The following is a 15,118-nucleotide window of genomic DNA, read 5'->3' on the forward strand; positions in this document are numbered from 1 at the left end:
CATACCTGCACTCCTGCTGCTTTTGGTAAGGCTCCGACGGGGCTTCTCAGTAAGCGCCGGCCAGCCAGTGTGCAGGAGATCTGTGTGTGGCTGTGAGGGTGCTCATTCAGTGAGGACCGACACGCCACTGCTGCTATCAGCAGCTTGCACTATCCCTGACCCTGCCTTTTGGAAGGGGGAAAGGGATGTGTATAAAATAGAACAACAAAAAAAATATCCTAAAAAAAAAATTCAAAGTAATTGTGGCTCAGCCACAGAGCTGTTACTACGTCGAGCACAGAAAAAACACTGAGGTACTCGGGGATATGGAGGGGTGGAGTGTGCTAAATTTAAATATTCAGTGCTGTTTCCTACGGAAGCCGTCCATATCCCCAAGAGTACTCCAGTGACCCCTAGTGGATGAAAAAGAAATTGGGTTATCTGCGAGTATTCAAGTTATGCAGAGACTCTAGGCTGCGACAGACACGGCATTCTGCCATGTACATAAAGCACGCTATCTCAGGCATACTCATTTACAGCTAATTGTATCATTCATTTATACGTTCATGTTTAGGAGTCATTCAATGTCTCTTAGCTTCCTGCATTCACTGGCACCATAAATAACATAACTTGTTTCTCTATTATGATCGATTAGTACTCCTATGTATATGCCAGCCTTCTACAGACATTCATAGCCAGAGACACGCTCTTCACTGATACAAAAAAATAAATAAAAAAATGTTTAGAAAGAAATTACAACATATGATGGTGGGAAGTTGGGGAAGGGGGGCCAGTATAGCAATAGGTATTGTGTATCTTTGGATTACAGTACCAGTCATTACCACCCACACTCCACATGCAAAATCTATACTGTGCACCAGGACATCTATTCCCAACAGCCTCCTCCTTCTGTCTCCAACTACCTGTGCACCTTTACCCTCCACCGGGTATGAAGTCTGTACACGTTTCTCATCCTCTCCTCTCCCATATGCCCACTTAAGCACATTCACTCTCACCCAAATTGTCCTCTCCTCTCTTGACCACTCTCTATCTTCTCTCATGTCTCAGTCTTTCTGCCATCTCCTCCTGGAAATCCCAGCACATACACAAACTAAACATGACTAAAGCTGAACACACTGTATTCCACCCAACCAGACCTCCTCACCTCCCCAACCCTCATCTCTATCTGCAGACAGCACCACACTCTCTGTTCCTCAAGACCCCTACCTGGGTGTCATCACCCACTCTCCAACTTCAGTCTCTCACCACTGATATCACCAAAACTCTGATCAATGCACTTAGAATTTCCCACCTTGACTACAGCAACCACAATGTATTTGGTTTTCCTCGCACCTACCTCTCCCCATTTCAACCTATCTTTAATGCCGCTGCCCATCCGTTACCTCTCCTGCTACACTGCATCAGCATACCCCTCTGCAAACCCCTTCACCAGCTCTCCATCTATGATAGAATAGAGTTTAAACTATTGACCCTTAAATATAAAGCCCTCAATCGCTCCACTATGCATTCAAAGTCGTTCATAGTGTCCTAGATGCTTCAGAATAGTATTTTCGCTGCAAAGGAATTAGTATTAAGCAGAATGATGCACAGTGAGACTCACTCCTATCAGATCTCAGTCTTTCGCCTTCTTACCCAGGTTCTGTCCACACTCATTCCGGCTCTACCCACTTTTCCACTGACTGTTGCTACACCTCTGTTCTCCACTCCTAGCATTACCCCTCTCCCCAATGCGCCGTGTTCCCATCTACCTTTATTCAACCAGTAACTCAGACCCTGTTTGTCCAGCCATTATGTCAGTACAGCTTAACCGCATGCTTTTTGCTTCCTATTCAAGGGCGTATATACCATAGGTGCAGGCAGTGCAGCTGCTATGGGGCCCAGAGCTGAGAGGGGCCCACCTTCCCTGTCACAGTTACATGTGTTATATACATTTTTCGCCATTGGCTGGTACGTAGGGGTTCTTTCAAACTTTTTCCTTGGGGCCTGCAATATATCTAGGTATACCCCTGGACCTGCTTATTGTAGTGTGGTATAAAATGAGCTGTATGGCATTTTAATGTTATATAATATGAACCAGGGCACTGTAATGATGCACAATATGAATGGGGAGCACTATATATCATATGTGAATTGGGGGTACTGTGCGGCATAATGTGTACAGGCAGCTCTGAAATGTGACATAGGGGAAACTTAAGCACTACTGCGATTCATAAAAGAAACTAGGGCACTACTATGGGGCATAACATTAAATAAGGCTCTACTATGGTTCAGAAAATGAACTAGGGGACTATTATAGGGCATAAAATGAACAAATGCTGCAGAGAAGTGTCTCTCTAGAAGCATTGGGACGGGGACCCCTTCAAAATGTTGTTATGAGGCCCACAAAGTTCTGGCTACGCCCTTGTTCCTATTCCCTCCCTACATGCTTCTACAAGCCATAATAAATCACTCTACCCCAAACCCTTTACCTGTCCTTGATTGTATTGTGTTTATAGTTATCCTATTTATTCATATTGTGTTTATGTGTGTTGTGATGATTGTATTGTGATTATAGTTATCCTATTTATTCATATTGTGTTTATGTGTGATGTGATGATTATATTGTGTTTATATCCTATTTATTCATATTGTGTTTATGTGTGTTGTGGTGATTGTATTGTGTTTATAGTTATCCTGTTTATTCATATTGTGTTTATGTGTGTTGTGCTGCTTGTCACGGTCTCTGCAGAAATCTTGTGGTGCTATGTAAATAAGAGAATTATATATTCCTAGTTCAGGTTAAATAAATGATATTAATAGGTTTGATTTGTTGCTATGGGTTTCGGTGATGCTCCCCTGCTGTGTCTGCCTGTAATATAATCATTCCCTGGCCAAGCAATGCATTGATGACCTCCTCCTCCATGTAGCTGGCATCTCATACCTCATTCTTACATGGCCCATTGCTGCCCTATTCATGTTACAATATAGAACGTAAGCGAACAAATACCTTTTTATAGCATCTTTATTTTCCCTGACTTTCTCTTCTTTTTCCTGTTGATAAGTGACCTTTACGTCAAATTTCTTTGCTGCTTCCAGCACCATTTCCCGACTCAGCGCCGACGATGGCTTTAGGTTGTCCACATCGTAGTTTGCGTACATTAGAGCCTTATAAACATCATCTGAGGACCAAGACAGGAATATAACTAACACTGAACATCGATATCCTGTAACTGCTACCTATATACAGCAACTAACAAAACCTGTGCTGTTTCATTGCCAGAAAGAGATTCTGAGATTCCTTGGCAGGTTTACACATTGTGAAAATATAATAAGTCATCTAGACCCACAGACCCCCCCCTATACTGAGTATGCAACATCTCTCAGCTCCATCAGCGGTTGCCGAGGGCAGGAGCTTCTGTATTAAAGTGATAGTATGCATAAACTGCAGTCTCCTTTAGGTTCCCTCCAGCAACCCATGGCGGCCGGTACCCCCCAGATTGGTTGATTGATAAAATAAGAATTTACTCACCGGTAATTCTATTTCTCGTAGTCCGTAGTGGATGCTGGGAACTCCGTAAGGACCATGGGGAATAGTGGGCTCCGAAGGAGGCTGGGCACTCTAGAAAGATTTATGACTACCTGGTGTGCACTGGCTCCTCCCACTATGACCCTCCTCCAAGCCTCAGTTAGGACACTGTGCCCGGACGAGCTGACATAATAAGGAAGGATTTTGAATCCCGGGTAAGACTCATACCAGCCACACCAATCACACCGTACAACTCGTGATATTATATCCAGTTTGACAGTATGAAAACAACTGAGCCTCTCAACAGATGGCTCAACAATAACCCTTTAGTTAACAATAACTATTTACAAGTATTGCAGACAATCCGCACTTGGGATGGGCGCCCAGCATCCACTACGGACTACGAGAAATAGAATTACCGGTGAGTAAATTCTTATTTTCTCTGACGTCCTAGTGGATGCTGGGAACTCCGTAAGGACCATGGGGATTATACCAAAGCTCCCAAACGGGCGGGAGAGTGCGGATGACTCTGCAGCACCGAATGAGAGAACTCTAGGTCCTCCTCAGCCAGGGTATCAAATTTGTAGAATTTTGCAAACGTGTTTGCCCCTGACCAAGTAGCTGCTCGGCAAAGTTGTAAAGCCGAGACCCCTCGGGCAGCCGCCCAAGATGAGCCCACTTTCCTTGTGGAATGGGCATTTACAGATTTTGGCTGTGGCAGGCCTGCCACAGAATGTGCAAGCTGAATTGTACTACAAATCCAGCGAGCAATAGTCTGCTTAGAAGCAGGAGCACCCAGCTTGTTGGGTGCATACAGGATAAACAGCGAGTCAGATTTTCTGACTCCAGCCGTCCTGGAAACATATATTTTCAGGGCCCTGACAACGTCTAGCAACTTGGAGTCCTCCAAATCCTTAGTAGCCGCAGGCACCACAATAGGCTGGTTCAGGTGAAACGCTGACACCACCTTAGGGAGAAACTGGGGACGAGTCCTCAATTCTGCCCTATCCATATGGAAAATCAGATAAGGGCTTTTACAAGATAAAGCCGCCAATTCTGACACTCGCCTGGCTGAAGCCAAGGCCAATAACATGACCACTTTCCACGTGAGATATTTTAGATCCACGGTTTTTAGTGGCTCAAACCAATGTGATTTTAAGAAACTCAACACCACGTTGAGATCCCAAGGTGCCACAGGGGGCACAAACGGGGGCTGAATATGCAGCACTCCTTTCACAAATGTCTGAACTTAAGGTACTGAAGCTAGTTCTTTTTGAAAGAAAATCGACAGAGCCGAGATCTGTACTTTAATGGAGCCTAGTTTTAGGCCCATATTCACTCCTGCTTGCAGGAAATGCAGAAATCGACCCAGCTGAAATTCCTCTGTTGGGGCCTTTTTTGCCTCGCACCATGCAACATATTTCCGCCATATGCGGTGATAATGCTTTGCCGTAACATCTTTCCTGGCTTTAATAAGCGTAGGAATGACTTCTTCCGGAATACCCTTTTCCTTCAGGATCCGGCGTTCAACCGCCATGCCGTCAAACGCAGCCGCGGTAAGTCTTGGAACAGACAGGGCCCCTGCTGTAGCAGGTCCTGTCTGAGCGGTAGAGGCCACGGGTCCTCTGAGAGCATCTCTTGAAGTTCCGGGTACCACGCTCGTCTTGGCCAATCCGGAACCACGAGAATTGTGTTTACTCCTCGCTTTCTTATTATTCTCAATACCTTTGGTATGAGAGGCAGAGGAGGGAACACATAAACCGACTGGTACACCCACGGTGTCACTAGAGCGTCCACAGCTATCGCCTGAGGGTCCCTTGACCTGGCGCAATATCTTTTTAATTTTTTGTTGAGGCGGGACGCCATCATGTCCACCTGTGGTTTTTCCCAACGGTTTACCAGCATCTGGAAGACTTCTGGATGAAGTCCCCACTCTCCCGGGTGGAGGTCGTGTCTGCTGAGGAAGTCTGCTTCCCAGTTGTCCACTCCCGGAATGAACACTGCTGACAGTGCTAGAACATGATTCTCCGCCCATCGGAGAATTCTTGTGGCTTCTGCCATCGCCATCCTGCTTCTTGTGCCTCCCTGTCGATTTACATGGGCGACTGCCGTGATGTTGTCTGACTGGATCAGCACCGGCTGGTGTAGGAGCAGGGATTTTGCTTGACTTAGGGCATTGTAAATGGCCCTTAGTTCCAGAATATTTATGTGAAGGGAAGTCTCCTGACTCGACCATAGTCCTTGGAAGTTTCTTCCCTGTGTGACTGCCCCCCAGCCTCGAAGGCTGGCATCCGTGGTCACCAGGACCCAGTCCTGTATGCCGAACCTGCGGCCCTCTAGAAGATGGGCACTCTGCAGCCACCACAGTAGAGACACCCTGGTTCTTGGAGACAGGGTTATTAAGCGATGCATCTGAAGATGCGATCCGGACCATTGGTCCAACAGGTCCCACTGAAAGATTCTGGCATGGAACCTGCCGAAGGGAATTGCTTCGTAAGAAGCTACCATCTTTCCTAGGACCCGCGTGCAGCGATGCACTGTTACCTGTTTTGGTTTCAGGAGGTCTCTGACTAGAGATGACAACTCCCTGGCTTTCTCCTCCGGGAGAAACACTTTTTTCTGGACTGTATCCAGAATCATACCCAGGAACAGTAGCCGTGTCGTCGGAACCAGCTGTGACTTTGGGATATTCAGAATCCAGCCGTGCTGGTGCAGCACTTCCTGAGATAGTGCTACTCCCACCAACAACTGTTCCTTGGACCTCGCCTTTATTAGGAGATCGTCCAAGTACGGGATAATTAAAACTCCCTTTTTTCGAAGGAGTATCATCATTTCCGCCATAACCTTGGTAAATACCCTCGGTGCCGTGGACAGTCCAAACGGCAGCGTCTGGAATTGGTAATGGCAATCCTGTACCACAAATCTGAGGTACTCCTGGTGAGGATGGTAAATGGGGACATGCAAGTAAGCATCCTTGATGTCCAGGGATACCATGTAATCCCCCTCGTCCAGGCTTGCAATAACCGCCCTGAGCGATTCCATCTTGAACTTGAATTTTTTTATGTACGTGTTCAAGGATTTCAAATTTAAAATGGGTCTCACCGAACCGTCCGGTTTCGGTACCACAAATAGTGTGGAATAGTAACCCCGACCTTGTTGAAGTAGGGGTACCTTGATTATCACCTGCTGGGAATACAGCTTGTGAATTGCCACTAGCACCGCCTCCCTGTCTGAGGGAGCAATCGGCAAGGCAGATTTTAGGAACCGGTGGGGTGGAGACGCCTCGAATTCCAGTTTGTACCCCTGAGAAACTATTTGAAGGATCCAGGGATCCACCTGTGAGCGAGCCCACTGATCGCTGAAATTCTTGAGGCGGCCCCCCACCGTACCTGGCTCCGCCTGTGGAGCCCCACCGTCATGCGGCGGACTTGGAAGAAGAAGCGGGGGAGGACTTTTGCTCCTGGGAACCTGCTGTTTGTTGCAGCCTTTTTCCCCTACCTCTGCCTCTGGACAGAAAAGACCCGCCTTTTCCACGCCGGTTTTTCTGGGTCCGAAAGGACTGAACCTGATAAAACGGCGCCTTCTTAGGCTGTGAGGGGACATGGGGTAAAAATGCTGACTTCCCAGACGTTGCTGTGGAAACTAGGTCCGAGAGACCATCCCCAAATAATTCCTCACCCTTATATGGCAAAACTTCCATGTGCCTTTTAGAATCTGCATCTCCTGTCCACTGGCGAGTCCATAAGCCTCTCCTAGAAGAAATGGACAATGCACTTACTTTAGATGCCAGTCGGCAGATTTCCCTCTGTGCATCTCTCATATATAAGACTGAGTCTTTGATATGGTCTATGGTTAGCAGGATCGTGTCTCTGTCTAATGTGTCAATATTTTCTGACAGTTTATCTGACCACGCAGCGGCAGCACTGCACATCCATGCTGACGCAATAGCTGGCCTAAGTATAATGCCTGAGTGTGTGTATACAAACTTCAGGATCGCCTCCTGCTTTCTATCAGCAGGTTCCTTGAGGGCGGCCGTATCCGGAGATGGTAGTGCCACCTTTTTAGACAAACGTGTGAACGCTTTATCCACCCTAGGAGGTGTTTCCCAACGTGACCTATCCTCTGGCGGGAAAGGGAACGCCATTAGTACCTTCTTAGGAATTACCAATTTTTTATCAGGGAAAGCCCACGCTTCTTCACACACTTCATTTAATTCATCTGATGGGGGAAAAACTACGGGTAGTTTTTTCTCCCCAAACATAATACCCTTTTTTGTGGTACCTGTATTTATATCAGAAATGTGTAACACCTCTTTCATTGCCTCAATCATGCAGTGAATGGCCTTAGTGGGCATCAGGTTAGACTCATCGTCGTCGACACTGGTGTCAGTATCAGTGTCGACATCTGGGTCTGCGGTCTGAGGTAGCGGGCGTTTTAGAGCCCCTGATGACCTGTGAGACGCCTGGACAGGCACGAGCTGAGAAGTCGGCTGTCCCACATTTGGCATGTCGTCAAATTTCTTATGTAAGGAGTCTATACGTGCACTCATTTCTTTCCATAAACTCAACCACTCAGGTGTCTGCCCCGCAGGGGGTGACATCCCTTCTAAAGGCATCTGCTCCGTCTCCACATCATTATCCTCATCAAACATGTCGACACAGCCGTACCGACACACCGCACACACACAGGGAGTGCTCCAACAGAGGACAGGACCCACAAAAGCCCTTTGGGGGGACAGAGTGAGAGTATGCCAGCACACACCAGAGCGCTATATAATGCAGGGACTAACTGAGTTATGTCCCCTATAGCTGCTTTTTCTATATATTGTATACTGCGCCTAAATTTAGTGCCCCCTCTCTTTTTTACCCTTTTCTGTAGTGTAGACTGCAGGGGAGAGCCAGGGAGCTTCCTTCCAGCGGATCTGTGAAGGAGAAATGGCGCCAGTGTGCTGAGGGAGATAGCTCCGCCCCTTTTCCGCGGACTATTCTCCCGCTTTTTCCCATATTCTGGCAGGGGTATTTTCCACATATATAACCTCTGGGGCTATATATTGTGGTATTTTTGCCAGCCAAGGTGTTATTATTGCTTCTCAGGGCGCCCCCCCCCCCAGCGCCCTGCACCCTCAGTGACCAAAGTGTGAAGTGTGTGTGAGGAGCAATGGCGCACAGCTGCAGTGCTGTGCGCTACCTTGGTGAAGACTGATGTCTTCTGCTGCCGATTTTCCGGACCTCTTCTTGCTTCTGGCTCTGTAAGGGGGACGGCGGCGCGGCTCCGGGACCGAACACCAAGGCTGGGCCTGCGGTCGATCCCTCTGGAGCTAATGGTGTCCAGTAGCCTAAGAAGCCCAAGCTGGCTGCAAGCAGGCAGGTTCGCTTCTTCTCCCCTTAGTCCCTCGCTGCAGTGAGCCTGTTGCCAGCAGGTCTCACTGAAAATAAAAAACCTAATTTCTATCTTTCTTTCTAAAGGCTCAGGAGAGCCCCTAGTGTGCATCCAACCTCGGCCGGGCACAAAATCTAACTGAGGCTTGGAGGAGGGTCATAGTGGGAGGAGCCAGTGCACACCAGGTAGTCATAAATCTTTCTAGAGTGCCCAGCCTCCTTCGGAGCCCGCTATTCCCCATGGTCCTTACGGAGTTCCCAGCATCCACTAGGACGTCAGAGAAATATATTTACTGTATCTTTAAAACTGCACTGCAAGCACTACTTAAATGCATATTGAGGTTCCTTCTACAGTGTCCATACTTGTGCTTGGGGGGTGGACGCCTGAGAAGTGGGTGAGCTCAACAGTACACAATAAACCTTCTGTAAGAATGCCGTTATGAAGCACAACAGAATAATATGGTAAAATATGGCGGCAGTCATTCACTGAATAGCTTAAATCTGACTTCAAAACAGATGGAAGAACTCACCAGTATCTTTACCCACGGCTCTCGCCAACTCATGAACTTTGATGTTGTGCCAGACCTCCACCACCTTCTTCCGCTCCTTCACTTTGCTTGGCAGCAGCCTCGGTTTCTTATGTATTTTCTCCTAAGAAATAGTAAAATTAGTGCAGCAGACACACAAACGTTATTAACATACTAAAGGAAAAAGATTTTGGAAAAATAGAAAAGTAGATATATCGACCTCGGAGAAAGTACACTGGAACACCGCCCCCGCCCCCCCCCCCCCCCCCCCAGTAAGGTCACCGAGCGCCTGGTGTTCAATGTATCCAGTTACTATGCACTGACATATGATGATTTACAGGACCATCACACCACACAATTGTCATTTTAATATATGAAAGGTAAAATACATACATTGTCTAGTCCTATCTATGGGCCCAATTCATACTTGGACGCTAGTAAAACATTGTGGGCAAGCGCCTAATGTTTTACTTCTGTGCTTGTGTCTGATACGCACAATGCATGCGTCCCAATGGTTAACAACGGGGGATACAGACGGAATCAGCATGCAGATCCATGCAATTCCGATAGGTGTTCCTGGGCGGTGACTGGTAAGTTGCTATAGTGCGACGTTTAGTGAAGGATTAGGACAATACCCCACATAGCGCAGATACGAATATTAGGCATTCCCTCATCGTACAGAGAACCAGACTGTACTGTACATTAGACAAATACATGAATAAAAGAATGACACAAATATTATCATTTGTACTATTATGCTACAAGTGGGTTTCTTAGCAATGGGGACATCATAATGTAGGATTTTAGTTGTGTAATTAAGTTTGATTTAATAGTACAGTACAAATTTCCTGTACTACATGGCGACCAGCAATACACTAGCGCCAGTAAGATTTCTGAAGTCGACTGATTAGTTCCCATCACATAGCAACATATTACCCCAACCATAGAGCTACCTGGCGCTGCCGCTCCCGACTGGAAGATGTCAATCCATTCATAGGTATTCCATGAGTACTTTACAGAAATGCTATGGGTGAACCAGGTGTGGATCAATGACAAAAAAAAAAAAAAAAATCTACAATTTTATGGTCGACAGTCATTAGGTCAACATGCACAATAGGTGAACATGACTAAGGTCGACACACAAAATGGTCAACACGTTTTTTGGGGCGAAATCTTGTATATTTTATGTTCTGTGACAACCATCAGTACAAACGTGGACCCTTGTGGGCTCACTTTGCACGCCACACCTCGGGCAAGGTGTCTCGCTCCGCTCCACTGGTAACTTTCCCAATAGATGTTCACATGAGTAGTAAATCAAGTTGACAAAATATGCGTAAAACAAAAAAACATGTGTCGAACATTTATGTGATGATCATTATCATGTTGACTATAATAAGATTTTAAACCTACCGGTAAATCTTTTTCTCCTAGTCCGTAGAGGATGCTGGGGACTCCATAAGGACCATGGGGTATAGACGGGCCCCGCAGGAGACATGGGCACTATAAAGAACTTTCTAGTATGGGTGTGCACTGGCTCCTCCCTCTATGCCCCTCCTCCAGACCTCAGTTAGAGAAACTGTGCCCAGAGGAGATGGACAATATGAGGAAAAGATTTTGTTAATCTAAGGGCAAGATTCATACAAGCCCACACCAAACACACCGTATTACCTGGAATATACGCAACCAGTTAACAGTATGAACAAAAAACAGTATCAGTCAAAGACCGATCCTAACTGTAACATAACCCTTATGTAAGCAACAACTATATACAAGTCTTGCAGATTTAGTCCGCACTGGGACGGGTGCCCAGCATCCTCTACGGACTAGGAGAAAAAGATTTACCGGTAGGTTTAAAATCTTATTTTCTCTTACGTCCTAGAGGATGCTGGGGACTCCGTAAGAACCATGGGGTTTATACCAAAGCTCCAAACCGGACGGGAGAGTGCGGATGACTCTGCAGCACCGATTGAGCAAACGCGAGGTCCTCATCAGCCAGGGTATCAAACTTGTAGAATTTAGCAAAAGTGTTTGAACCCGACCAAGTAGCTGCTCGGCACAACTGTAATACCGAGACGCGTCGGGCAGCCGCCCAAGAAGAGCCCACCTTCCTAGTGGAATGGGCCTTTACCGAATTTGGTACCGGCAAACCAGCCGTAGAATGAGCCTGCTGAATCGTGTTACAGATCCAGCGAGCAATAGTCTGCTTAGAAGCAGGCGCGCCAACCTTGTTGGCTGCATACAGGACAAACAGAGCCTCTGTTTTCCTAACCTCAGCCGTCCTGGCTACGGAAATTTATAAGGCCCTGACTACATCCAGGGACTTGGAGTCCTCCAAGTCACCCGTAGCCACAGGCACCACAATAGGTTGGTTCATATGAAAAGAAGAAACCACCTTAGGCAGAAATTGAGGACGAGTCCTCAACTCTGCTCTATCCACATGAAAAATCAAGTAGGGGCTCTTGTGAGACAAGGCCGCCAACTCTGACACCTGCCTTGCAGATGCCAAGGCTAATAACATGACCACCTTCCAGGTGAGAAATTTTAATTCCACCGTTTGAAGAGGTTCAAACCAGTGTGATTTAAGGAACTGTAACACCACGTTAAGGTCCCATGGTGCCACTGGTGGCACAAAAGGAGGCTGGATGTGCAGCACTCCCTTTACGAAAGTTTGGACTTCTGGGAGAGAAGCCAATTCCTTCTGAAAAAATATAGATAGGGCCGAAATCTGTACCTTAATGGAGCCTAATTTTAGGCCCATATCCACTCCTGTCTGTAGGAAGGAGAAAACGGCCCAGATGGAAATCTTCCGTAGGAGCATTCTTGGTTTCACACCAAGATACATACTTCCTCCAGATACGGTGATAATGCTTCGCAGTTACTTCCTTCCTAGCCTTTATCAGAGTAGGGATAACTTCATCCGGAATACCTCTCTCAGCTAGGATTTCGTGTTCAACCGTCATGCCGTCAAACGCAACCGCGGTAAGTCTTGGAACATGCAAGGCCCCTGCTGCAACAGGTCTTCCCTGAGAGGAAGAGGCCACGGATCTTCTGTGAGCATCTCCTGAAGATCCAAATACCAGGCCCTTCGAGGCCAATCTGGAACCACGAGTATTGCTTGTACTCTGTTTCGTCTTATGATTCTCAACACTTGAGATGAGAGGCAGAGGAGGGAACACATAGACCGACTGAAACACCCATGGTGTCACTAGGGTGTCTACCGCTACTGCCTGAGGGTCCCTTGACCTGGCACAATACCTCCGAAGCTTTTTGTTGAGGCGTGACGCCATCATGTCTATTTGAGGAAGTCCCCAAAGACTTGCTATCTCTGCAAAGACCTCTTGATGAAGTCCCCACTCTCCTGGATGGAGATCGTGTCTGCTGAGGAAGTCTGCTTCCCAGTTGTCCACTCCCGGTATGAAGACTGCTGACAGAACACTTACGTGATTTTCCGCCCAGCGCAGAATTCTGGTGGCTTCCGCCATTGCCACTCTGCTCCTTGTCCTGCCTTGGCGGTTTACATGAGCCATGGCTGTGACGTTGTCTGATTGAATCAGAACCGGTAGGTCGCGAAGAAGAAACTCCGCTTGTCGTAGCCCGTTGTATATGGCCCTCAATTCCAGCACGTTGATGTGTAGACAAGCCTCCTGGCTTGACCATAGTCCCTGAAAATTTCTTCCTCTTGTGACTGCTCCCCATCCTCGGAGGCTCACGTCCGTGGTCACCAGAACCCAGTCTTGAATGACGAACCTGCGACCCTCTAGAAGGTGAGCAATCTGCAGCCACTACAGGAGAGATACCCTGGCCATGGGGGACAGGCTTATCTTTTGATGTAGGTGTAGATGGGACCCCGACCATTTGTCCAGAAGGTCCCACTGAAACGTCCTCGCATGGAACCTGCCGAAGGGATGGTCTCGTAGGCTGCCACCATTTTTCCCAGAACTCGAGTACATTGATGAACAGACACTCTTTTTGGTTTTAGCAGGTCCCTGACCATGTTCTGGAGGTCCTGGGCTTTTTCTATTGGTAGATAAACCCTTTTCTGTTCCGTGTCCAGAATCATGCCTAGGAATGATAGTCGAGTCGTTGGAATCAACTGTGACTTTGGCAGATTGAGAATCCAACCGTGTAGATGTAACACTCTCAGGGAGAGCGACACGCTTTTCAGCAATTGATCTCTTGATCTCGCCTTTATCAGGAGATCGTCCAAGTACGGGATAATTGTGACTCCCTGTTTGCGCAGGAGCACCATCATTTCCGCCATTACTTTGGTGAAAATTCTCAGGGCCGTGGAAAGCCCAAACGGCAACGTCTAAAACTGGTAATGACAGTGCTGTACCGCGAAACGCAGGTATTCCTGATGAAGAGGAAATATGGGGACATGAAGGTAGGCATCCTTCACGTCCAGCGACACCATAAAATCCCCTGCTTCCAGACTGGATATCACAGCCCGGAGTGATTCCATCTTGAATTTGAACTTTTTCAAGTATAGGTTCAGGGATTTTAGATTCAAAATGGGTCTGACCGAACCATCCGGCTTCGGGACCACAGACAGTGTTGAATAGTACCCTTTTCCATGTTGGCCTAGGGGAACCTTGACAATCACTTGCTGTTGACACAGCTTTTGAATTGCATCTAATACCACTTCCCTCTCCGGGGAAGAGGCTGGCAAGGCCGACTTGAAAAATCGGCGAGGGGGCACCTCTTCGAACTCCAGTTTGTAACCTTGGGATGCAATTTCCAACGCCCAAGGATCCACGTCTGATAGAACCCAGACCTGGCTGAAGAGTCGAAGACGTGCCCCCACCAGTGCAGACTCCCTCCGTGGAGCCCCAGCGTCATGCGGTGGATTTAGCAGAAGCCGGGGAGGACTTCTGCTCCTGGGAACTAGCCGAAGCTGGTGTTCTCTTACCTCTACCCTTACCTCTGGCGAGGAAAGAGGAGCCCCAATCTCTTCTGGACTTATGCGACCGAAAGGACTGCATCTGATATTGTGGGGTTTTCTTTTGCTGTGGGGGAACAAATGGCAAAAATGTAGATTTACCCACGGTAGCTGTGGAAACCAGGTCCGCGAGACCATCCCCAAACAAAACTTCACCCTTGTAAGGTAAAACCATATGCTTCTTTGAGTCGGCATCACCCGACCATTGGCGGGTCCACAGAGCTCGTCTTGCTGAAACTGCCATGGCGTTGGCTCTGGAACCAAGCAGCCCCACGTCTCTTTGAGCGTCTCTCATATATAAGACTGCGTCTTTAATGTGACCTAAAGTCAGTACAATGGTATCCTTATACAGGGTATCCATGTCAGCCAACAAGGTATCTGTCCATGCTGCAACAGCGCTACAAACCCATGCCGATGCTATTGCCGGTCTGAGTAAAGCACCCGTATGTGCATAAATAGACTTTAAGGTAGTTTCCGGTCTACGATCCGCAGGATCCTTAAGGGCCGCAGTGTCTGGAGACGGTAGCACCACCTTCTTGGACAGACGCGTTAACGCCTTGTCCACCCTGGGCGAGGATTTCCACCGTATCCTGTCCTTTGCAGGGAAAGGATTTGCCATAAGGATCCTCTTGGGAATCTGCAGTTTTTTGTCTAGAGTTTCCCAAGCTTTTTCAAATAATTTGTTCAGTTCATGAGATGGGGGAAAGGTTACCTCAGGTTTCTTTCCCTTAAACATGTGTACCCTCGTGTCAGGGACAGAGGGGTCATC

At 47.5% G+C, this 15,118-nt stretch overlaps 1 protein-coding gene across 3 annotated transcripts in view; it reads right to left on the bottom strand.

Moving 5' to 3' along the window:
• The window catches only part of MTIF2 (mitochondrial translational initiation factor 2), a 138,657-nt gene that overhangs the window by 113,085 nt on the left and 10,454 nt on the right, over positions 1 to 15,118 (bottom strand). For all 3 annotated transcript variants that reach the window (XM_063918630.1, XM_063918629.1, XM_063918628.1), the window contains exons 3-4: positions 9,414 to 9,534; positions 2,987 to 3,158 (exon numbers count right to left, since the gene is read on the bottom strand). In XM_063918630.1, the coding sequence (XP_063774700.1) occupies positions 2,987 to 3,158; positions 9,414 to 9,534 (293 nt within the window). The remainder of the gene's footprint in view (positions 1 to 2,986; positions 3,159 to 9,413; positions 9,535 to 15,118) is intronic.

This window comes from Pseudophryne corroboree, chromosome 4 (genome assembly GCF_028390025.1).
Source record: "Pseudophryne corroboree isolate aPseCor3 chromosome 4, aPseCor3.hap2, whole genome shotgun sequence".
In the NCBI taxonomy this organism is placed as follows: Eukaryota; Metazoa; Chordata; class Amphibia; order Anura; family Myobatrachidae; genus Pseudophryne; species Pseudophryne corroboree.